We start from the raw sequence: 25,595 nt of genomic DNA, 5'->3' as shown, positions 1-25,595 counted from the left end.
CTTACGAGCAATTATATCAGACCCTGTGGGTGCCTCTGGCCCTGCATGAGAGGGTCCTCCGTGGCCCTCTGGCTGGCACCCCCTAGAGAGTATCCTCCATGGCAGCCCCCGCCCCCCCGGGGTGGTACCAGTCACTGTCACATCTGAACGCGGAGCTCCACCACCACTGCCCCACCCCGCATGCGGCAGGCACACCACTGCCCGAGCGCATCAGACCCAGAGGGACCCAGGCTATGCTCAGGCTGCCCCCCCGCCACAGACACTGGGCACAGCTGTGAGCCGTCACCCCCTCATCTCCCTTGGACCCCACCCTGTGAGATGTCATCACAAAAGGTGTTTCAAGGGGCCGAGAGAGAGGGGCTCCCCAGATCACCCAGAAGCCCAAATTCAGAGGCCCCCAGGCCGCAGAGCTGTGCAACTGGGGTCCTCAGAGTCCAGCACAGAGCTGGCATGCAGGGGAGAATGAAGGAAGGGCCGCAGCGGCCTGCATTCAAATCCCTACTGAGTGACCACAGACACCTTCTTAACGTCCCCAAATCTGAGGAAATTACAGCATTCTAGTAGGATCGGGCTGTCAGAGGTATGTCTCATAGAGCCCGTCACTCAGGAAGCACTCAGTGACTGTGAGACGCTCTTATTATCTTAGTTGTGGGTGTCGTGATTGGTCACAATGGGACTGCCTACGGCTGCCCCACAGTCCTCCTCACACCCTCTGAGAAGCGGTGGGATTGGGGGGGAGGCACCCTGGAAGTCCTCCAGGCCCCCTCCCCAGTGAGGGGTGTCTCAGGGAGCAGTGGGCAGTCTGGACCCATCAATGGCACACGCTCCCCAGGGACCAAGCGCCAGGGCTGCCTCTTGTCCCCCCGGCCTGGGCAACCCCGAAACAGGCCACAGCAAGCCAGCCCAGATGGCATACTCGGGCAGGGGGGCCCTTGGTCGGGGCTGCCCCAGCGAGGAGCAGGTCCCGTCACAGGGCACAGAATGAGCTGTCGGCTCCCGGGGCTCCCGGGGAAGCACGTGTGAATTTTACATCAGCAAAGTGAAAACCCTACCTCGATAGGTAGGTTGAGACGGACGGGTAACCAGCAGCCTAGCCTGCTGGCAGGCATCAAGGAGGGATGAAAGAACCCTGCACCGGCTTAGCGAGACTTAGCAGGAGTATCAGCTTACAGGTCAGCCAGCGATGGCGAGACGAGTGGGGTTGGGGCTCCAGGCCCTCACTCAGGAGCAGGAGGCCTCACAGCCCAGGACATGGCTGACAAAAACACACACTTCTGTTCTGCCTCAGGCATCACACACGGGCTGCCAAGGACCCAGTGCCCACGGAAGGGGTCCGGCTGCCCTTCCCGAGGACAGTGGCACCAAGACCTGGGCATGGAGGCCAAGCGCCACAGGAAAGGTGGCTCGTCCACAGCCTCGAGGCCCAAGGGACATGGGGAGGGCCTTCTACACACAAAGGGTCGGGCGACTCCGAGGGTGGTGGCTGCGAGCAGGTTGAGGAGGAACAAGAAAAGAGGTGAGAGAGGTAAGCAGCACAAGACCCTGGGGGGTGTCAGAGGGAGGGGCAAAATGGGCACAGCAATCCTCGAGGGTGACAGGGCCAGGCTGCTCCCTGGAAGGGTTCCTGGAAGGAGACAGGACCTGGGTGAAGGCACCAATTCAGACATCCACAGAAGTCAGAACCCCCACGGGCAAAGAGCAAACGCTGGCTGGGTCATCCACACCCCAGTGCGGGGGAGAGGGGTGGGGGCCCAATCCAGATGCAGGGAGGAGCAGAAGGGGCTCATGGTGCAGACGCACAGGGACCTGGTGGCTATGAAGGGAAGGACTCCCCACTCACAGGACAGGGCGCGGGGGAGCCTCCTGGCCTCCACCTGCTTAGTATAGGTCCCTATGCATTGACTGCGTCTCATTTACAACATTTAGGAAGATACAACTGTGGTTGTATTGGGGGGATCTGTATCTTTGAGACTGCTGAGTGATTTCAGAACATTTCCCAGATCAGGAAAACCTGGGGGTGGGGGGGCTTGTTCAAGAGTGTTCCTTAGACCTGTGGACCTCAGTCCCAGGACAGCAATGTAAGACGAACTGACGAAAGTAACCAACCCCCCAAGTCACAAACACAGAAAAGGTATTTAACACTGATGCTGGGGAAAACGGCTTGAAGGCAGGGAATTCCAAAGAAAACAAGACAAATCTAAGCTGCACTGTCCACTTTTCCTGAGCTCAGAGCGCTGGGCCTGAAAGGATGGGCCACATGCTGCAGGACAGTGACAGGACACCCAGGAGCTCTGCAATCGCCAGGTACAATCAACCTGCGAGGCAGATAATTCAGGCCCGAGGGAATCTGGGGTGGGGGTGGTGGGGGAGGAGGGCAACCGCATCTAAACAGGGAGCATTCCAGAGACAGGATCTCTGCTCTTTGAAGCGTGTAACGATAACATTTATTTCTCCTAGATAACACTTGCCTATTTGCAAATCTGGTGACTGCATTTGACTATATTATCGGTAAGATCTTCCTTTTAAATGAAATCGATGGCAGATTGTATTAAATATTTACAACGGATTTTAAAAGAGCAAAGGAGACACTCCTCCCGCACAGACTCACACTGGAGTGGGAGTGGAAGACGTTGTGTGCGCAGAGTGGTGACAGGCGTCCATTCTGAAGGCAGCTCACCCAGGTGTCCCTCTGACACCAGGCCAGGAGCTGACATTAATCCAGTGGGCCTCAGAGTAAGACACATCCTAATTCAGGGCATTTGCTTCTTTACTGCCTTCTAATGGACGTTTTCCTCCAGACCCTGAAAGAAAGGCTGCAGAGAAGACATATTCCTGTCCTCCGTTCTCAACTGCTCTGCCAGCATGATGGGAAGTGACTGGGTAACCTTCCCCTGGCTGCTCAAAACGCCAACTATTTCTTGCACACAAACAAGGCCCGTCAGGGTGTCTGCACGCTGCCAGGCAGCTCATTACAGCCATGCCTGACCCGGCGTTCCCAGTCAGAGGGGATTCCAGCGGCTCTCCACAGACAAATAAACAGCAAATACTTATAGGGGACAGCCTTGGAGGACCGATTCCTTAATCAACAGTTAAAGAAGCAAATTGGATTTGCCCTATCACCAAAAAGAAAAAAAAAAAAAAAAATTAATTCCAGATTGTCGTTTTTGTCTTAAGTACAAGAAGGTTGTCTTATAGGCTTGGCTGGATAATTTCATTTTAAAAGTATCTCTAAAATTTGACATCCCTTGGGACCTGTGGTTTTCTCCATCATTATATAACTGTAAACTTCTGGATGTTAGAGATTGGATAATTTCTTTCAGCTGGACCTGGCCTCCAGCGCGTTTGGATGCTGAGCACGAGTGCCAATGGCTCCCCAGCTAGCAGGCGAGCTTCGGAACCAGACGGGTCCCCGGCAGGCAGATCAAAAGTTTTAGTGTGCAGGACTTTTCTTATTCATTCTCCTTAACACATCCTCTTCTCTCTCTACTATTAGCTGAGAGGCCTGTTAGACATTCTCAGGATGGGCCGCGTCAACAGCAGTGAAAACAAAACAGAAACAAACCTCCAGTCTCCTTTAAGGCTTTTGGGCTTGGTCCTATCGAGCCACTTTTCCGTGCTGAGCTCTTTGGAACCATATGTTCGTGAAACATTCTGGAAGGAAGTTGGCCGTCAGCAAATGACAGTCATGGGCCAGCAGACCCCGCCGAGACTGTAAACCGCTCAGTCCAACCAGAGGCATGTAAGGTACAGCGCGTGTCTCCACGGGTAAGAAATTCCCCCGGACTTCCCCACCCAGTGCAGGATCTCTGCGTGAACATTTCATCTTCAGTGGTAGGTTATTATGGCCTTTATGTTTTAATCCATTTTTTTTACACCGTGGGAAAAGAAAAATATCCCTATTCTAGTAATCAAGTTATTCCTGTAAAATCCTAAATAAAATGAGAATTTTATTAAAGATATTTATCTTCTCCAACAAGAACAAAATCAATTTGCACTGCCGGTCCCGCATCGAGTTACAGTAACATTAAAATGTAGTGTTTATTTGCGGGTGGGGCCATTTCTCTTTCAGGTCGGTCAGTGAGGAGAATACCACGGGGTGCTCTCCTCAGAACCCCAGCTTGGCGGCTGGACGTGAGGAGAGCATTTTTATTGTTAATCAATGCCAATCAATTCTGAGCCTTGATGTTAAATAGGGATCAATACCGCTGGGCTGCAGATGAGATCTGATTTCAATTGGTGAGCAAACCTGCAGAAGTTTTTAATCATAAGGTAAATCAAGACCTGGAACATAAGTCAGGTGAATTAATACAGGCCGTGCAGGACCTCTCTTGCCACTGATCCACACAAGGAAATTTCTGTCATATTTCATTATCACTCCTAGGCCAAGCCGAAGGCTGCGTTTGGGGACCATTTTCCTAGCGGAAGCTGAGCGCCCCTCGCACTGCACAGCGAGTCCTCCCGCAACTGCAGCTGCCGGTCCGCCGAGTATAGTTATACGTATGCCCCATGAATCTCATTTTATGCGATTAAGATCCATAAAAATTCAATAGCTTTTCTTCTGCAATTCACATTTTACCTGGTGAAATATCATAAGAATTTCATTATCTTTGCAGCTGTTGCCTAGGATCAAGCAAAGGTTATTATCCTCTTCGAAAACACTATAGAATATGTACGAAAATGTCAGGAGAACTGGGCATTTAAAGCTTGATTTTTTAAAAGAAAAACACTGTCTGAAGTTTAGAATAAACTGTACTTGACATTTATGTACCATGATGCATTTCTTGGTAAACTGATTTTGCAAGGAAATTCTTTGACTTCGATTCTGTGACTGGATTGTAAAAGGAAAGGGGAAAATGGGGAGGGGGGGAGGCCAGGAAGGGAGGGAAGGGGGGTGGCGAGGCAATCCAAAAGCAAAGCTCTCCCCACGTCAGACTGTATAGGATTTCTTAACCTTTCAGATAACCATCACGGGAAAGATAACTCCGAGAAGCCTAACCGATTGCCATGGCCTAATCCTATGGATCATTCGGGCCCATTTAAAGCATTTGAAGAAAAATGGCCAGTGCAAAGCAGGTGATTGATCAGAAAGCTCTGTAAATCATGTGAATTCGGTACAGTCCTCTGGCCTCCACTGCTAGGGTTCCATCTATGATGATAAATTAGCATTAGATGGAACCTAATGAGTTTACTAAACATTTGGGATTTGTGCTAATAAACTGGCTGGCTGTGAACTAGCATTAGCAATGAGCAGTCCCGGGGCTCCCTCTTATCTCTGTACATGACAGTGAAACCACGCTTCCAATCTGCGATCAATTCATCATCCGACACCATTGTACATTCTTCACAAAAAGATAATTACTGCTTCCCTGGATCAGGACGCTCATATTTCCTTGGAATTGCGGGTCTTGATAGCAGGCACTGTCACCACTTCCTCCAAGCCCCACTGTACAGCTCTATTTATGATCATTATTTTCGCCTAAACAAGCCTTTTTCCTCAACTTGATAACGAAACCCGCTATGATGAGAAGCGAACAGTTAAGGCATTGTTTCCTCTGCGGAGTGCTTTTACGTTTAGTGGAGGCCGCTGACAAATATTTTATTCAGGGCATTAGTAAAAGTTTCCACTCGTTAGAAGATAGCGCTTCCATTTCCTTCCAAAAAAAAAAAAAAAAAAACAAAAAAAAAATCCTGTTCCAGGCTCTGATTTGTTCAAAAACAGAAAGGGAGTGAGAGCAAAGCAAGTAACGTAACAGAGAATAAATCAAAACGTGATTAAAAAGCCCGTGGCTGGTTTCAAACCCCACGCCCCCCCCCCCCCCCCCCCCCCCCCGCTCGGCTGCCCCCACGTTTCTAGACCCTCCTGCCCTGCCGACTGGTCACCTCTGTGTGACCCCAGCACACGCAATAAATTACCATAACACACAACTCTGAAACAATGTAAATTAGTTACTGCTCACAGTCTAATAAATGGGAACAAATGTGTTTGGGGCTGGAATGGGGTTCTGGATGCTCTAATTGCTGGGAGTAATTATGATGGGGTCTCAGGAAACATAAGCAGCAGTCACTTGCCATGACAAATGCCCTCGGCCCAGCAAACATGCTTCAGATCCCAACACGTGGAACAGCCCAGTCATTTCTTTCTTAACCTTAAAAGGTACTTATGTACCTTGGCTGTGTTCCTGATCATGTGTGAAAGAAAGCCTTTTTAAAACCATGAGGCATAGCTACATGTCATATCATTCTGAATCAAGGCAAGTTTGTTTTCATTGTAAAGCTTTTTCTTAGACGGTCGTTGGGGTGCTATACTCTGTGGGAGCAGTGAGCCCAACACAAAAGCTTTGGTGGCCAAAAGAAGTAGGAGACAGTCACTCATTTGTTGGGGCAGTGGGACAGAGCGGATCCATTGCTGAGCTGCAGAGAGGCATACCTCTGGATGGGGAACCTAGCCGTTTATTAACTTGCATAACTCATTTATTTGTTCAAAGTAATGATCTTTGGGGAAAGGGCTGTGATATTTAGAACCTGCTTGTCAAATTTAATAAATGATAGTTATTGCCATTTTTCCCCCTGAAAGCACTTTCCCAGATCCTTCCCACCTTTCCCTGGGGCCCCCGCTGGCCAAGGAGCGATCGGCAGCCAGCGTCTCGGTAACTGATGGCTACTGCCCGGTGGCCGGATCAGGCCGATGACCTCCGACGGTGGGGATGAGCTTCACGTCTAATCCAATCCCCCACTTATTTCCTGACCCAATCTTCCTGATGTCAGAGGACGAATCGCTTCATTGAGAAAATGGAAATGGACGGGGGAGCTCCCTTTGGCAGCATTTCCAATAACCAAATATCAGGCAGGAGAGACACGAGAGAGGCCGCTGAGGACCACCCCATCCCTGCACACGGGTCTGATTTACAAACCTTTCCTAATGCGAAACAAATGCTGTGGGTGTGAATTCATACTTAACCATAAAAACCCGTGCATTACTCTGTCTCATATTAAATACCACATATAACTCTCAGCAGGTTTTATGTTGTGTTTTACTGTCCGCAATGGCTAAAGCTGGCCTAACATTTTGTTTGGCAATTAGGAAAATTTGTAGTTTAATTTATTAAACCAAAAAAAAAGCCAACAACTACACTGAATGCTGAATTCATTCCGTTTTTATGCCACAGTGCAGCGTATCTGCCTTCCCGATAATTTAATCATGCTCCCTTTATGGCCGATGCTATTTAAGTATTCTAAAAAAGTATTTAGGGAAAAAACCCTGATAATAAGCAAAATCGAGTCATACCGCTTAAATAAATTCTTGGTAAATAGTTCAAATGTTTTCATTTTCTCGCAAAGGAGCTAACTGTTTCATGGAAAAAAAGGGGGGGAGGGGTGGGACATGTAAACTCCTAAAAGCCACCAGAAACCCACAGACAACAGCCAAGTATCAAAACACTATGGGTCATGATAAGCTCAGGAGTAAAGGACTTTATTACAAAAATACCAAGAGACATTAAATGAAAGGAAAAATATTGCTCAGAAACCTTTAAGAAATTGACATTCAGAAAGTATTATCAGCGGCTATAAAGCCACAAAGACACATGGAAGAACCTAAAATGTACATTTCTAAGTGAAAGAAACCAGTCTAAAAAGGATACATGCTGTATGATTCCAACTACATGACATTCTGGGAAAGGCAAAACTAGGGAGACAATAAAAGAGCAGTAGTTGCCAGGGGTTGGGGGGGGGGGGACGAATGGGGTGAGCACCGAGGATGTTTAGGGCAGGGAGACTATTCTGTATGATATTAAATGGTGGATACCTGTCATCATGCATTTGTCCAAACTCATAGTATGTACACCAGCCAGAGTGAACCCTAATGCAAACTGTGGACTTAAGTTAATCACAACATATCCCTGCTGTGTCACTGATTGTAACAATGTATCTCACTAATGCACGATGTTACTAAAAGGGAAGTGGGGGGTGTGACATGGGGACTCTACTTTCTGCTCATGTGTCTGTAAACCGAAAACTGCTCTAAAAAATAAAGTCTGTTAATGTTTCTAAAAAGCGTTATCAGGACACCTTGGAATCTACATCAAAGGTAGAGGGACAAAATGTCAAGTTGGGGTAGTTTGTCACTGGTACTGGTGTGACCTGAGTGTCCCTGCTCCGTGGCCACCAGCTCCCAAGCACCCATTTCTATCTCCCAGTCTTTCTTCCTGGCATTGGGATGCCATGCTAGGGAGCTGGACATGTGGTTCTGGGCCATGACAACCCAGAAGGGACATAGATGGATGCCTGCTGACCATACTCCCTGATGCGAAAGGTTTTTAGAAAACTTAGGGGAGCCTCAGGAAGGAACTCCCCCTTCAACAGGACTGGAGAGCTGCGTCCCTGACTGCTCCCCAATGTCAAGTTGGCTTTGCTGGGTGTTCCTTAAAGTAAAAGGGGCGCCTTCCCCCATTGGGCCTTCTGTGCAGGCCCCATCCCCCGCCCAGAGTTGGGATGACCTGCTGTCCTGCCCCCACCCACGTGCACACCTCAGGAGGGCGTGCTGCCCGCCCGTGCCCATAATCAAATCCCATGCTTGTGCTGCACATGTTGCCTTCAGACAGCCCCAGACCAGGCGCGGGCTCCAGACCTGTTTTTCAGGGACTCCATAACATCCAGACTGGCCATTTCGGCGCAAGCTTTCCATTTCAATGAAAACTTGCAGCAAGAGGGAGGTTGTGTGGTTCTGTATGAAACCATTGTTGAAGCCTTTACCGGGACCTACGGCAGGCCTCAGTGGTCCAGGTTGGTCTTTCCCCCTTTGGAAATTCGTCATCACAAGGGCACGTGTTTTTAGGGCCTTAAACACCGTCAAGTTTTGTCTTGCTGTTCTAACATGGCACCCTGCCCCCAACTGCTTTCTGCTGAGAGAGAGAAGGAAAGGGGAAAAGATAGGCCATGGGGGGGAGACGAGAGGAGGGGGTGGAGGGAGGGAGGAGGGAGAGCGGGGCGGAGGCAGGGGCGCGGCTGGAGCTGCCTGTCTGGGCAAAGGCAGCCTCCCCCCCAGATGTGAGGCTCACTGCACACCCAGCAGAGACACGCTGGAGCCGACTCCTTCCGCCAGCGGGGCCTGGGCTCTGCGGCCCACAACGGCACAACCCCGAGCCTTCCTTTCCGCACATGTTAAACTCATTTCCTCGTGAATTACTGGGAAGGCAGGGCGCTACCCCCTCTGCTGTTTTCAGATGGTGCAGCCCGTCCACTGCTGGCACTGCAGCCGGCCGCATGCAGCTGCAGCGTTTTCTAGCCCAGCCACTTCCAGCAAAGGAATGACAGAGGGATATTTTTCATGTTTTGTTTGTAAAGGGAAAGGGAAATGAGTGATTCGAAAACAACCAAAATTCGAGCTTCCCCATTACCCCCCCAGCGCTCTTCATCTAATTGTTTGCCAATTGGTAGCATTTATGATGTTGACAGATACGCCTGAGTGTTTTCTGAATAAATAGTTTTAAAACCAGTTTTCTCGAGCCTCTACCCTTAATGAACCCTACTTACCCCAAAGTCTAAGAAGCTTATAAAATACCACCGAGAAGCCCTTCACACATAAAATTCCTCTGCTTATTTTTCTAAATTATAGCCATATTTTTATTTTAAAGCATTAATAATACCAGCATAATGTTTCATTATATAGAGTTTTGACCACAAACATTTTTGGGAGATTTGCTATGAAGATAAACAAACAAGAGAAGCTTGTGTTCTGGCGAGCTGATGGAGTGAATGGTTTTCATTTTCTCCAAGTGTAAGCTCTAGAAGCTTTGCCAAAGTACAGGTTAAGCTCTGTGAGTTTTCACTTCCTGTACCCCTACTTGTCAATCACTTCCTGTCTGCAGCGACAATTTCCATCATTAGAGCTTGGAATTTTTATCTCCTCCAACGTGCCTCCCCTTGCCACTGTTAGTTTGAATTCTGATAAATTATTCAGCATCTTTGAAAAGTAACCGAAAATTACAGCGTCACCGTGAGCCCCCTGAGCGTGCGGCAAGGATCCCCGTCCTCCTGGTTTGTCTCCTAAATGCTCTGCTGAGGCCAGCTTCTGCCGCTTCTTCGGCGGCATGAGAAGGCCTCTGGCCAGCCCCAATTATCTTCTGGTGCACAGAGAGTAATTATTTGCTTCCTGTAAGCATGCGTAACAGAACCCCGAGTTTGGACGGCTTTCCATAAGGTAATCCAATTCATCCAAGCCATCCTAACACAATTACAGGCACTGGTAATATCTTTGCTTTTCACCTGATAAGGCCGCGGCAGAGGCGCGGGATGGCTTGCGTCAACATACCTCCTGGACTATAGCTTTTGACAGCCCCGCTTTCAGCCTTCCCCTCCGCCCCCCTGCATTTTCATACCCAGCGGAGTGCTGCTCGGGGCTCCGTGCACAGCAGCTCCAGGAGACTTCTCCCTTGCACACGCGGACGGGAATCAGAATGTTTCGGAGCATTGCGGAAGTCATTACGGATGTGTGGCTTGTGTGAAAACCCAGCCTTGCACTGGCCTGGCCCTGGAGTCCTTCCCTAGGCCAGGCGGCCATAAATCTCGGCAGGCCTCCTCGGCCTAAACCAGAGAGGCAGGCTCTGGCCTGGTGGTCAGCTCGCCTCCTCTCCTGGCCCTGAACCTCCGTGGCCACAGCCGCATGCACTGTGGCACACAGTGGCGGTCAGCACACAGACTCAGCACGTGTGATGCAGACTCCAGCACGGGGGCTTCCAGGAGAAGAAAACATACAAAGTGGGAGCTGTTCCTGGTGTCCCCTATTCAAATGAAAGCCTGTCATTGTGACTCAATCACGCAGCTCTTCCTTTTCTGTTTATTTTCAGAAGTTTATGAAAAAAATTGTCAGAGGATGAATGAGCGTGGTGAACTTTTTGCCTCTCTCCACTGGCGTGCCAGGGAATAAAACAGCCATTCACACCTGAGTGCATCGAAGCCAGTGGGGCTGGTGCCAGGCAAAATCAGATTCTTTGTAGCCAGGTCCATTCATCCAAACTGTGCTTTTCATACTGCCAAATATCTAGCCAGTGTTTCCCCTTCACTGAAGTCCCAATGTATTAAAACAGACCCTGAACCAAAGAGGCGTCTCAAACATACGGCCAACACCAAGAGGAGCGTTGGGGATGCAGAGGCCTACTCACTGATAATTATATTCACATCTTTAAGGAAACTGAGAAGGAAAAATTAACACCAAACTATACTGTTTTCATTGCCTTATGCAGATGAAATGACAAGCTGTCGTTTAAGAAGTTAATAAACAGTCCCCGTTTTGCAGGTTATCCAAATGCTGCTGAATAGAAAACCTTGGATCACTAAATGGTGTGTAATTAAAATTATTTTTAAAATCCTCCTTGACAGGCTCGGGCTTAGCCAAAATGTAAATGACATTAAAGAAGACAATGAATTTAATTTTATTTAATGTCCCTTTTTGCAGATCCTCATTTACATAGCATTTTTAACAAAAGCGCTGACCTTATAAACGCTGGCATTTGTACAGCTCCCTCGGAGTTGGATTTAATCAGGCTCGTGCAAAGCCATGAGGGAGGAAGCTTTAAGTTCTGTGCTTGGAGATGGAGTAGGAATAAAAACATTGGGACTGGTCAAATGTTTATCCTCCCCGCTTCTGAAAACAACCTGACAAGAAGATGTAAGGGACTGGGGAATAACCCGGTGCTGTTTATAAGGCTTGGTAATAATCATACATAATCGTTTGGAAATATAGCTAATAAAAAATATAATGAGTGTTCAGCAAAATCGGCATTAGGCCCAAATTACATGATATTAATACTTGAACAGGTGCAGAAAGGCGCTTTAAATGAGGTAAATGAATAAAATGTCCCAGAGCACAACTGTGTGCGCTGACAAAAAGTCAATGCCATGAATAATTCAGTGAGGAGCAGTGCCAGCAAAGGTCGGCTCTCTTTGACCTTTGTGACAGGAAGTGAAAGGAAACACTGTTGACTAAAAAAAAAAAAAAGGAAAAGAAAGGGAGAGAGGGAGAGAGGGAGAGAGGGAGAGAGGGAGAGAGAGAGAGAGAGAGAGAGAAAGAAGGAAAATCTCCACTCCGTCTTCAGCTACCACCAGCATTCTGCAATCACTTTAAAGGTGTAAACTTAAAACTCATAAATGAATCAGAATGAAGCTTTGGAGGGCTGGGGCAGGGGGAGGGCGGGGAGGGCAGAGTTAACACTGTTGGTAGTTAGGGCATCTGACTAAGGACAATGTGAAATCGCAGACAATGAAAGGTTAAGTAAATAATATCTTTCTACAATCCAGTGTCAATTATGTATAAAAATCTGAGGTCAGCTGAAAAGTATTTTCAGAGCCCACAGGCTTGAAATTTTGTAACAGCTGTTAAATATGACAAAACTTTCCTCCCCCCCCCCCTTCAAAACTAAAGCTATTCCAAACTCTGTATGAAAGAAAATGGGATAAACAGATGTCTGGCTTCCAGACAGGAAAGTAGGACAGACTTGGAATGATAAGTCTCCCAAACTCTATAGACCAATGCCAAATTTATTGGGGAGGGGGCAATGCCCGCCACAGAGATGCCAGCGAGTAAGACGCCTGAGATGGTGCCATCTGGAACCACCCCGCCGAGCACGCTCCCGGCGCAGCATGGAGCACAGTGTGCGACCCGACCCGTTTGGATGATCGCAGCGCCCAGCCCCTGCCGCCTCTACAGTCGGCCTTCCCAGTTTCAACAGTTGGACCCTGCACCTCCAGTCCACTCAGGCCAGGCAGGCATGGGGCGGTAAGAGCGGGTGCCTTCCCGGGCACCCAGAGGGCCTAACGCGACCCCCCGGGATGGGATGGCACGGGAGGAGGACGACGGCCAACGTGTGGTTTTGGTTTAGCAGCTACACCGACATCCTGTAATCATTTACAGCCCTTGGAATGTACGGGTGAAACAGGAGAGATTTATCTGTTCATAGTTGGGATATGTGGACAATGGAAGTTCCTAATGAAGACCATCTGCTTTTGTGTTTTCCCAGAAAACATTATTCCACGAGGAAAACGATACCCCCATCCTTTCCAGCAGTACCGTGAAACAGCACGTGTGTGCACACACATGTACACATACATGCACATACATGTGGTTACACGTGCATGGGTGTTCACACACGCATGTGCCCTTCCCCCCCTTGCATCACGCTCTCTGCAGGTCCCTACAGTCTACCCGCCATGCTTTCTCCTGGGGTATCTCCTTACCGACCATGCTTCTTACTTGAAGACACTATGCTTCTCCTTTACCCTATAAGGTGTTATATTATTTTAAATACACTGCAGTATAATTATATTTGTGGAGCTATAAAAAATGGTTTCCCTAGCATCATTTTACAAGGAAGAAAACAGTTAAGGTACGTGAAAACTTCACAAAAAAAGGGTTTCGTAACGAGATAGCCTCACTTTCCCCCTCTTTTCGACTCGGAAAGATCTTCATGCTGTTTGTGAGTATTTAATGCTTCTGAAAGATAACTGAACTAAATTGTGTAATTAATTGATTTAAGGCGTCAGACTCTATAGAATGTGACTTGCCTGCCAGAGCGGGGACTTACTTCTCTGTTCTCATAACACAGAAAAGCAGTCTCGGCATGCCGGAAGAGCCTCGGCGTGGGCTAGTACAAATGTGGGCCCATTGATCTCAATTCAGCTTGGAATTATTGGTTTATGTCCTCAGGACAAATATGCCTTATCTGGTCAGAACCTGCTAAATGTACCCAAAGGCCACGAGGAGCCGGAGAAGCACGCTGTATATAATTCTTTTTTAAGCCAACTAACCAAGTGATGACAGTGCTGATGGAGACCTGTGGGCTGACTCCCCCGTCTGAACGGGGTTTTACTCTGCAGCACTCAGGAGGAAACATGGGCAGAAGCTCAACAGAAGCAACTAATTTTAGGAGGCAACACACACCCCACAAAAGTGGTTATCATTATGAAACCGAAACACATCTCAGTTGCAAAAGACAGCATCCTTCTGAAGATACTCCCCTCCTATAGGCATTTTTCTTTCTCTGATTAACACAACTTGCCTCAGTGAACACTAAATTCTTCATTTTCCCCCCTAGAAATACGCCTCAAACTGAAGATTATGCCAATACTGCAATCATTACATGAGAATTTACATCAAGCAACAAAATGCGAATAGTATGATGTCATTATCAGTGACAGCTCTCTTAAGAATGGTGAAAATGTACATTCCATTTGTCATTACATAAAACTATCCTTACCTTAATATCCCTAACATGGAAGGTGATTAAAATTCCTATAAAATTGTCATATCTTTGAATTTAGAAGCCGAGCAGATTTTTCATCAATAATTAAGACCTCCAAAGCATTTACGCCAGGCGTAAGGAGCTGCAATCCTCCTCATTCAAATAAACTTGGTAAACCCATTAACCAAATGTTTTTACATTTTTTCCCCTTCTCTCTTGCCTCTAGAATATCAAATGATCACACACTTCTCTTAGGTTAGAGAGGTATCAGTAATCTTAGCACATATTGTAGTTAACCAAACATAAGAGAGCATTCACTCAGACCAGAATCAAAGAGGCATTTCTGCCTATCTAGGGGAGCTACCTCTCATGTGATAAAAACTAGTATTAAAGGTTATTCCATATCAACAGTCAATAAAGGATCGAACGCCACACAAACCCAAAGTGATTTTAAAGGGAGAAAACACAGCATTCTTGTGCCAGGCTGAAAACCTCATGATTTATAAACAAGTCATCTTTTTAAATGTATAACTATCACAAACTGAAGACAACTCAAAAGATGAAACACTTCACAATGCTGTACGACGAGCAAACACGGCTGCCTTTTCAAGCATCTGACACTCAGACAAGATTCCAATAGCTACTCAAACACTCTAAGCCAATCAAGAAAATAAAATAAATTCAGTTACAAGACAACAGTCCGAGGCTGGACGATTTCCGTAGCCACAACACTAAAGACAAATATAATTATATTGATTTTTTTGTAGTTCGAGTTCTATAAAGTGTTGAACTTGTTCTCAATTGCCTGAGTGACGGCCACAACTGGTCAACCCTATTTGATTACTAATAAGAGAGCTGTCCCTTCTGTCAGATACCGAGCATTCTCCACTAAGCAAACAGCTATTCCAGCTAGTTAAACATTAGCACTACTCTCCACTGGTGGCGCATATTTCTTTAGGCTTAACTCATGGAGTTTTCCGGGTTTAATTTTTCAGACACTGGACAGCAAAGTTCATGATCAAAAGATAACTTTGTAATGAAAGCTGCTGAAATTCAACCCCTCTTCAAAACAGTCTAAACCTCTGCTTCACAAAACTGGTGTCATATGTACACGTCTAACATTTATTTGATTTGGGTACCAATTTCACAATCCGCAGTCAATCACACCCTGGCTGGGCCTTTCGCTGTTGCTACCCATTGTTGGGAAGAAAGAAATCCTCCTCTCCTCCAGGTCACCCAAACCCAGCGACTTGGGTGAGTGTTCTGAGAGGGGGGTGGCGGTGTTTTTGTTGTTTCAACTAAAGCCATGCCAAATGCACATTAACACTATTAGGACTAATGATTAGTAGCTGAAAAGGATGCAACAGTGGCCCAAGGAATATGATAAATAACAAGATGAAGAGCAGCAAATGTAAAGAATGCATACAGCTCATCTAGTTATGGAAATTAATGTTGGAAAATGGAACCAGCATGTGTAATTAGTTTCAATTATAACAACTTTGGTTTGTTAGTTACATATTTGCTACTTGACATAAAACGACAGCCACAATTGGAAAAAAATTAGGAGACATTTTGCAACTAATTGAGAGCAGATTAAATTCATTCTAACACTGGGCAACAATTACAACAGTAATACCACCCAGGTCTCAACTTCAGCTATCATCCGAGATAAAAATAATGCAAAAATGAAATACTTGTTAACAAATTAGGAAAAAGCATTTTATGACATATCTCTGGGTTTAAAGCCAGAAACTCTCTAGGCATAAAGTGCTCCTCACAGTGAGAGCAGTGGCAGATGAAACTGCTTCCCTTGACAACTCGCAAGCAATTACTGAATCCCCACAGAGCGAGCCACCAGGTTTCCAAGTCAACCCACCTGTGCGTGATCACACACACGACAACAAATGGTGCAGCGCACAAGATGAGCTCAACCCCAGACTCAAAAATACGGAGCCACTGGAAACCAAGCAAGGCAAAGCGTTTGGTTGTTATTGCAGTTTGGCTTTGAAAAAATAAAGAAGTCATCCTTACCTGTCAATGATCACAGGGTCTGAGGGCGTTTCGTTCCGATTGCCACAACTTTTCTTGTCACAGCACCGGCTGGGGAGTAATCGACAACAGCGGTTTTAATATGCATTTCATCCGTTCATGCCCAACTTGTAATTTTCTTTCTAAGTCTGACAGTGAAGCGGCTGGAGTCAAGAAAGTAAGTTCTCCTAGCAAGGCAGTTTGGCGAATTAAAACCCAGTGAGTTCACGTGCTCCACGGCCAAACTTCTAATGGAACTTTCTACCGGAAGGAGCAAAGTTGAACCTATCTGTTCCTAGTAGGAGGGTAACAGAGCTACCATCTAAATTGAGATGGTAAAATATGGAAAACATGCTGCTGGTGTTTGCCTTTGCAGGGAACTGAGGAGAAGGGAGGCAGGAGGCTTGGGAATAACTTTTCACAGCTTCAGCTTTTGTTTACCTCTAATTGTCAAGCTGTTATTTCTGGAAAAGATGCAAGATGCCACCTTCAACCAGTATTTCTTTTGGGCATTTATTAATTATAAGCACAAAAGCATGCATCCATCTATCAGAAACTTCTATTGTTCCTTCTTTAAGCCTACCTTAACTCCGTTATTGAAACTTTAATTAAAGCAGAAATGAAACAAAAATGTTATGCTTCTTGCATTTTAAAAAAGCATACTTGTATAATGGTTACATGTCTAAATTAGCTAAATTAACACCATATGGTAGGCAAAGTATATAAAGCCTTTTAAAGCTGACAGCTAAAGTGATTAAAGAAAGTCTACAGTCTTCCACTTAGAGCTTAAATCACATCTGTGCGCTTTCTATGTTAATTGCAGTACATGCAGAAGTGGATAATAAAGAAATTCCACTTTATTGGTTGTAATTTATATTTATTACCTGATATGAGAAAAAGTCAGCTTTTGTATATTAGTGCTGTAACAATATGTCTGCTCAGAAATGGCATTTAGGCAGCCGGCATCCGTAGCCAGGCAGACTATGCCCCTCAGAGTCTGCGGCCTGCTACTGTAGCCTGCAAGCCTGCAAAGCAGGTCCTTATTATTTCTCGCAACGATATTTCACATGCCGCACATACAAAGTCAATGATGCATTTTTATTTGCCATGTAGGGGTGAAACTCTTGTGGTAGTTAGAAAAAACAGGTGGGAAATTGCTCTTCTGACAGAGCTCTCCAGTAAGGCGCACACTCTAACAACAACATGAAGGACGCCTGGCTGCTCCGGGGAAGAGGTTAACTGACAGAATCGCAGCCCTATTCTCACATCCACCAGCTCCATAATAAGTACAAAAGCGTTTTCCTTTTATCAAAAACAGCCGATTGTATGGCTCAGGATGCGAGCGCTGAAGAAGGAAGTAGTAAAGTGACTCCAAGTGATCTCTGACTCCTCCGCCAGAGGACACAGGCACCACCCAGAACCCGTTTTCATTTTTGACGACATCACAGCGACACGGCCAACATATTAATCGGCTCTGCTGAGCAGCCGGTCGCGGTGATCGTCATCACTGGAGGCAAATGAGCCGGGCTCCTGGGCGACCAGCGTGCGGCCCGGCCGATTACATTTCAATCGATGCCCTTCCCGAAGCTGGGCGGGGTGGCGGCGCCTGGACGCGGCGTCCTTTGTAGACGCAGCTGGCGCCGCCCGCCCGCTCCCGCCGCCCGCCCGACGCTCACCTGCACATAATCTCGTGGGTCAGCAGCACGCGGCACATCTCTGGGTTCTTGTCCTGGCCCTCGTAGACGATGGCCTGAGCGGGGACAAGCAGAAGCGGGGGTTACGAGTCGCCCTAGGCTTCGGTGCCCAGTCACCCCGGGCGCTGCAGGCCTCGCGGGCGGGCGGCAGGTGCACGGTGGATGGGGGGAGGCGGCGCGGCCCACCCAGGCCACCCTCCCGGCGAAGTCACCTGGAGCGGCTAGGCCTAGGCGGCTTCCGAGCCTGCGCGGGGGCCCTTCAGCTCCGGAAGACGCAGCCGCGCACGCCCGGGGGAGGCCAGGGCGCAGGGAGCGACGGTGAGCAGGCACCGACCTCGGCGCCCAGGGCTTTCGGCGCCCAGGGCTCCCGGTCCCTCGGCTGCCAGCACCGCTGCCTGGCCGCGTCCTCCGGCCATTGTCTACACCGAGTTCAAATCCGCATATTGCAAGAGGCCGATCAGAACGCGCTGCGACTAAAGAAGCGGGGAAGAGCCCCCGCCGAGGTAGCAGTTTGTCTGGAGTGAAGGGCCGCGCCCGGCCTGCCCTGAGCGCTCCCCGGGCTCGGGCAAGGCGGGCGCCCGGCCGCTCCTCGTGTTTAAGCCCAGCTGCCTGCGGCGGCCGCCCTGCGAGCTGGGCTACGCGGGGCCCTGCACGCGGCGGCGGCCCCAGGGCCGGGGCGCAGCAGCGACACGTGGCCGCGCCGGGCCCAGGCCTCGCGGCTCCCGGCAGGAGTGCTCAGGGACCCGGGGTGCCCAGCCCCGCGCGGCCACGTGCTCCTCGCCGGATGATATTTGGAAAGAAAGTGCTAATGGCCAATCTGGTGTTTATTTTGAAACTGCTAACAATGATTTTTCTCGGGTAAAAAGGCAGTGTCTGTGCGCACGCTCTGGTGGGTTTTGAGCAGAGGCCCCGCCAGATGGTGCGCAGCCCTAGGTGCGCTCTCCACGGCGCTCAGCCCAGCGCCGCCGACGGGAACCCGAGCCGGGGCCAGACCGCCAGCGCAAGCCCCACCGCCGGCCTCGCAAAAAAAAAAAAAAAAGAAGAAGAAAAAGAAAAAAATAAAAGAAAAAAGCGGGGGTGGGGGGGGAAGCCACTGGGGGAGGAGCAGGAGGCGGGGGCCGGGAGCCGCAAGTTCCCGGCAGAAAATTCCGCGGGAGGGGGAGGGGAGTCCCCTTTCCCCATTCCCGCCACCCCCACCCCCCACCCCGAAAATTATCTGGAAATTACTTCCAACCTCCTCCGGCACTTCTGACACTTTCCTCCACTTCCAGGCGGACAAAGCTCTTTCCCGAGAAAGCCCGGGCTGCCCTCTGGGAAGAGGAAAGGGTCCCTGCGAGCCCATCTCCCCCAGGCTCCCTTCCGACCCCGCTCCGATCCACAAAAGTGTTAGTGTCACCGCAGGCCAAAGGGCCGCCTGGGGCTGCAGGGCGCGCGGCACAGCACCAGCCCTCCTGAGAGCGCGGCTTGTCCTCGGATGGAGCCTCGTATTTATATTTGATTTATTTTTTATTTTGTAGCACAAACAGAAATCCATAAACTGTCGGTTCAGCGCCATTGACTCTTTGATCAGTTACTGGGCTATTTCTTTCCCTTTTCCCCCCAATCCCCGTCAGCCAGAGGAGATTAAATGCCTTTATTTTCAGCCCTGTTTATACTGCAAAGGTCCATGGCTAAATGAACAATAAAAGTGTACTTAAGACGAATCCTCCCTCCTTCTCTATGCGGCAACAGGGAAACTTAGCTGCTTACATCAACCTCTTAATTAGACCACAGCTTCTCCAAAAACACCAGCCCTTATACACAAAGAAATAAAAGCGCCCTATCAACCAGCAGCCCGATTTCCAGAGGCTTCTCTAAATCCCAGTGAAATAATTACCGAAGGGCACACCGCCTGTCTTTGTCAGAAAGAGTGGAGTTTACCTGTCAGATCTGTTTTACTCTAAGAGAAAACCACACCGTTTTACCGCTGCAGACATTAAAATCTAACACGCTTGTTGCCTAGGTAAGGACCAACTTTCTAAAGGGGAAGTAAAATCGGAACACTAATTGCCGGGCAGAGAGGGAGGCATGTGTGCTGGACTGCAGGAAGCACACGGAAGCTCGGTTACTGGCTCACAAGTCTTAAAGTTAGCATCAGAAATGAAGACGCCACTTTCATTTCTAAGCGTGAAGCCAGCTTGGAAGTATATTTTAAATCGATCAGTGCCAAGTGGATTTAATTTACACATTGGACCTGCCCCTCCCCCAACCCTCTATTTTAAGAAAATGGGAAAAAAAATCTTTTAAAACCATGAAACAACATACCACCCAGCACCAAACCAGCCAGCGGCTGCACAATGTCAAAAAGCAAGGAAGTGCTTTTCTGCACTTAATCACATTACTGATAGCCAACAGTTATCATCGGAAAAGTTGGCCAAGACAGGTTAAATAATTTAATAAGGAACGGCTTGTAATTATGTTATTTACAAGGTATGACAGAGGGTGCGAGAGGGAGCAGGAGCTGCTCCCAGAGCAATGGACGGGTTTGGGTGACCCCTGGAGCTCGGAGTTTGAATTATGGAGATGGGGGGCTGAGAGGTGAAGATGGACTAGAGAACAAGGTGACTTTTCACCCCAACACATTTAACTTTTAAATCCAAATAAACGTCTCGTGTTACTAGACCATCACACTTGGAAGAAAAAAATGAACTAATCAAGTCTCACTCAATGGGCTTTGAAAAGGAGTTAGTTGCCATTGTTATAGGAAAAAAATCAATGAAATGATTGCAAGGAGAGAGAGAGAGAAACATTTAAAAATATACAGAAGGGGACATCTTGAAATTTTTCTGTCAAATATTAATTTCCACAATTAATTAAGAGGGAATTCGAATCCAATCACAAGCCATTTAATAAAGCATATATGTTCTGTTCTAATGACAACAAACTATTTTACCAATCGCTTCATTTATTCCAATAAATATGGAATTCTCATTAGCATGTCTAGGAAACTAAATGAAAAACAAAAACAGGAGATCCATTTGTCAGTCGCCAGTCTCTGAACCCCAGGACAACCCCAGCGGAGCACTGAAAACTACTACAGATGCTTAAACTTTCTCACCTGTTTGGTCATCGAATCTATGAGGCGAACATACAGATCCTGCTCCGTCCTGACTCCTGCAAAACAACAGGGACACATTCTCATCAGGATTTTAGCAAGGGCACACGGGCACAGGAAGTCCGGGACTCAGGGACTGGGGCCTCGTGATGCAGCAAAACTCGGCATGCCCTTTAACAGGCAAGAAAGAAAACCCCCACCACTTCTGGCTTTATTTTTTTCTTTTCTTAATCAAGAACCTCAGGACTCTCAGGGTTTTGCCGTGGCTGAGAGCAGGCCCGGTTGCTACACCCGGCGGGCCCATGTGGTCATTTATTTTTAGAGAACAGAAAGCAAGAAATGGAAACAGAGTCTGAACTCTTTCTAACGTCTCTCCAGGATTTTTAAAAAACTCATGCCCAAGAAGTAAGTTGTGCTCAGTTTAGGAAGCTACACTCATCTCAATAATTAACATTAATTTGCAAAATTGAAAAAAGTCACTTAAAAGTGATGTTCAGCTGGAGCCCATATCGATCCCCTTTTTACTTTCTACTTCAAGCCCCACCGGTTAATCATGTGAAGTGCCATCGACTTATCGATCGTTTATGTTTTGTTTTCTTCTATGCCATGAGAAGATTTCGTGTTTACATCCATGTCATTTTAATCTCAGAATCTGGGTCCTTTAACCATCTCGGGAAAGCAGAGCGAGCGGGCAGGGGCGGGAAGGCGGCAGCAGCGGCGGCCACTTACCATTGCTGTACAACAGCTGGAGTTTATAGTGGATGCCATTGTTGGTTTTCTCGTTGTTGGGCTCCTGAAAGTAACGATAAATAATTGCATTTAGTGTGGTCGGTGTCCGGCGCGGCCACCGCGCTCGGTCCCCTTCCACGACCTAGGCCCTTTGGCCTCACACAGGGCAGGATTCCTAGCTCGGAGCAGCGCGGTGATGTCACTTTCCTGCTGGAAGCCCAGCGCTCTCCTGGCCCTGCATAAGTCCGGGGGCGCAGAGAAGTTGCCCAGCCCTCTGCCGGGCCGAGCGGGCGCACGTGGCGGCGGGGGCGCCTCGCCGAGCCGTCCCCGCCGCCGAGGGGGGCACTCCGGGCCACAGAGTTTGGGCACCGCCTGCCTCCCACTCCTAGAAAGATGGAGGGTGTGACTGTATGTTTACACTTACTTTCTCTTTCTCCACAAAGTCCACAAAAGCGGTCCTTTCAATCTCCACCGGCTGCCCCTGCCTGTCGTAGAGCGCCAGCACGAAGTGGAAGAAATTGGATTTCCGGAGGTTGGAAGGCGGCTGCTTCTCGAAGTGCGCCCGCGCCAGCCCCACGCCACTGCGGGAGGAAAGAGACAGCGGCCGGGTGAGGAGCGCCGCGGAGCCGGGGCCCGGGCCGGGGCGCGCGGGGGCGGCCGGTACGTACCTCTGGGCAGCCGTGTTGGCGTCCACCACCCCCGCCGTGTGCATCCACGAGCGCACCGGGTTCATGCCGCTGCCCAGCGGCTCCTCCTTCATGGTCGTCCCCCCGCGCGGAATATTCTCCTGAATCCCAAACATGAAAACTGCTGGCGGCGGCCGCGGCTCCCGGCCGAAAGCGCTTCCGCGAGCAGCGGCGCTCGGGGCTCGGCGGCAGGCGGCTGCCCTGGCCGCGCTCGCCCTGTTCGGCGCCTGCGGTCCGGCCCGCCGCCGGCTTCAGCCCGTCCCGGGCAGGCGCGACATACACCGGCGGCCGGGGGCGCCGAGGCGGCTACACCGGCGGTTACACCGGCGGCGGCGCTCCGGAGAAGCAGGACGCGGCGGCCGCGGCGCTGGTTGTTGTTGTTGTTGTTTGCAGGCGCGCTCAACGTGGTGTCATCCTAGCCGGGCGGCGTCCGCGGCTGCAGGACACTGCGGGATCGCCCGCTTCTGGCGCGGCCCGCCTGCTCCAAAGACAAATAAACGGGGCAGTGAGTGCCGCGGCGCAGTCCCGGGCGCAGGCGGGGCGCGGCGGGGCCTGGAGCGGCGCGCGCAGCGGACGGAGGCGCACAAAACTCAGCCCTCTCTCCCCGAGGAATGGACCCTTTCCCGGGAGCCAAAACTCGAAGCCCCCGGGAGCGGCGCTGTCAGAGGGTGACGTCGGGGGGCGGCGCCTGCGCCATATATGGGAGCGGCCGCCCCTCGCCGCGCCCCTCGCTGCCGCGCTAGCCGACTGACTGCCTGACGGCGCCGCGAGCCGGCCCGAGCCCCGCGAGCCCCGCGAGCCCCGCCGCCGCCGAGCGCCACCGAGCGCCACCAAGCGCCGCCGCCACCCCAGCCACGCGCCGCCGCTCCTTGCTCCCACCCGCAGCCAAGGAAGTTACTACTCGCCCAAATAAATCTTGAAATAAAACAACCAGTGCACAATTGCAGCTTGGTTCCCTTAATATCTCCTACCAAATCAGAGACATAGTCAAAACACGGTAGAAAGGAGGGGTTAACATGCCCAGGCACCCCAAGTTGCCAAATGCATGCAATAAATGCAAGGGGCTGCAGCTCGCCCTGGGGTGGCCCAAAGGGAAAAATGGGAAGAGGCAGGCAGGCCGCAGGGAGGGATTTGGAGGGGCAAGCCACCGACTGGGGGCGGGGGGGGGGGGGCAGGGCTCCCTCAACAAGGCGGGGGGGGGGGGGTGTTGGGGGGACGCAGCTCAGCCTGGTTTCTAAGCAAACCTAAGGCTGCTGGGGGGCTGGTCTGCCCCCGTCTGGGCCTCGCCGGACGCGTGTGTTTTCTGACCCGGCGGAGGCCGCTGAGTGCCGGGCTGGGGACCCACGTCGGAGGCGGGCTCTGCCAGAGCTCCCTCTTTCCCGGTGGCCACGGGAGACCCCGTACCCTGGCCTGTCCTTAGGCGTGGCGAGTGACAAAGAAGGCTCCGGGCTCTGTGGGCGGACAGGAAGCGCGCCCGGCCTCTGCAGCGACCTGGAGCCGGGTGTCCGGCTACGCGCCCTGCACGGTGCCCAGATCTCCCCGGCGCCAGCCACTCTAAAAGCCGAGCGGACGCCGCGGGCGCCCGGGTCCTGCCCTTGGTGCCGCGGGGCTGGGTAAGCGCGCGGCGCGCGGCTGCCCAACCTGGTTTCGAGGAATTGGGAGGGCAGCCGGGCGCGGGCGGCGCGTGGGCCCGGCGGCCGGGCTCCTGCAGCTGGGACTCGGAGCCCAGGCGCACCGCCCGCCCAAAGAACGTCTGCGCCTCACCGATTGGAGACCCAGGGGACGACCAGGAGCTGTCCCGGCACTTCTCTGCCAAGAGAAATCAGGCCCTTTTGATTAAAACAAACAAACAAAACCAAAACAGGTTACAGGGTGCAAGGTTGTCGCAGGGCAATCTAGTCCCGTCGGTTTGGGGTAGCATTCCCTTTTTTTATGAATTGGCAGTGTGTGTGCGTTAATATTTTAATTAATCGGGAAAATCGAAGTCCGATTTACATTATCTGGGGACCCCCACGCCTCTTGGAAGGGGTGAGAAAAAAGATGTGTTGGAAAGCAATCTATTTTGCTGGTGTTGGGGGTTAATGACTATTGCCAAAGATAAGTGAATTATCAAAGCTGTTGCGCCAGTCCCATCTCAAAATCCATTACGGTGCCGGCCGTCTAATTAAATACGTAAGTATAATAAAATCATATTTTATGACTATTTGAGGGTAATGAGATTAGTCTTTAGAAGCGATCGCCACATATTAAAGATGCCACTGTCTATAGAATGTTAATAGCCTTAAATCAAAGTGTATGGAAACTATTCACGATAAATTAAAAGAAAATTTCTGTATTCCTAATAAGCCCAGAGCTTTCCACCCATAGCAGACTGAGTGTAGGAGGGAACACTTTCTTCCTGGAGGAAGAGCACAAAATAAAGTTGGCCATCAGTGGAGGGTGGGGTTGAGGAGTCGCTTTGTCTCTTCGTGGTGAGCGGCTTGGGGGCTCATGCAGGGTGAGCGGCCAGGCAAGTGTTATTGTCAGAATATGCAAAATGTCTTTTCGGGAAAGATGAAGTTGGAAATAGGAAACAATGCTTTCTTTGTAGCACACTTCCCAAAATGCCCAGCCCGAGCTGGAGGTGCCTCCTTCCTTGCTCTAACGAAAGTATCATGCTTAAAATCATTTACAGTATCTTTAATGCAGATTACACGCGCCAAGGCGATTTAAATCTGATTACCAAATTAGAAGGTTTAAAAACAAATCCTTCTAAATCTGATACTGTTGACTAAAGAGGGAAAAAAGTTCTATAAGCCCATCACATAAGGTAACGATCCTGCCCCAGAAAGAAAAGGGGTTTTAAACCTTTCTGACAGCAAATGCAGCTGCCCCACTATTTTGGACGATATTAAGCGAAAATGAATGCAAATCTGTGTTCAGCCGCCATCTGGCCCGAAATCGGGGAATCAGCTGCTCTCACTACAGGCTCGGAGGCTGAATCCATTTCAGCTCATTTTCTAGATCATCTGGTCCCGCACCCAAAGCGTGGAAAATACGGTCTTTATCATTCACCAACTTTATCTTTTTTGTCACTCCACGGCTGGCTCCGAGCTGCGGGCACAGGGACTGGCCGACCAGTCAGGATCTC

At 49.6% G+C, this 25,595-nt stretch overlaps 1 protein-coding gene across 14 annotated transcripts in view; it reads right to left on the bottom strand.

The window, feature by feature from the left end:
* EBF3 (EBF transcription factor 3) overlaps positions 1 to 23,074 on the bottom strand; it is a 117,103-nt gene extending 94,029 nt beyond the window's left edge. For all 14 annotated transcript variants that reach the window (XM_033131168.1, XM_033131171.1, XM_033131172.1 and 11 more), the window contains exons 1-6: positions 22,448 to 23,074; positions 22,204 to 22,360; positions 21,780 to 21,843; positions 21,054 to 21,109; positions 17,939 to 18,012; positions 16,266 to 16,334 (exon numbers count right to left, since the gene is read on the bottom strand). In XM_033131168.1, coding sequence (XP_032987059.1) covers positions 16,266 to 16,334; positions 17,939 to 18,012; positions 21,054 to 21,109; positions 21,780 to 21,843; positions 22,204 to 22,360; positions 22,448 to 22,581 — 554 coding nt within the window. In that variant the 5' untranslated portion in view covers positions 22,582 to 23,074. The remainder of the gene's footprint in view (positions 1 to 16,265; positions 16,335 to 17,938; positions 18,013 to 21,053; positions 21,110 to 21,779; positions 21,844 to 22,203; positions 22,361 to 22,447) is intronic.
* Positions 23,075 to 25,595: the final 2,521 nt, after the last annotated feature.

Source organism: Rhinolophus ferrumequinum, chromosome 16, assembly GCF_004115265.2.
Source record: "Rhinolophus ferrumequinum isolate MPI-CBG mRhiFer1 chromosome 16, mRhiFer1_v1.p, whole genome shotgun sequence".
Classification (NCBI taxonomy): domain Eukaryota; kingdom Metazoa; phylum Chordata; class Mammalia; order Chiroptera; family Rhinolophidae; genus Rhinolophus; species Rhinolophus ferrumequinum.
This window is presented reverse-complemented; position numbering and strand designations above follow the sequence as displayed.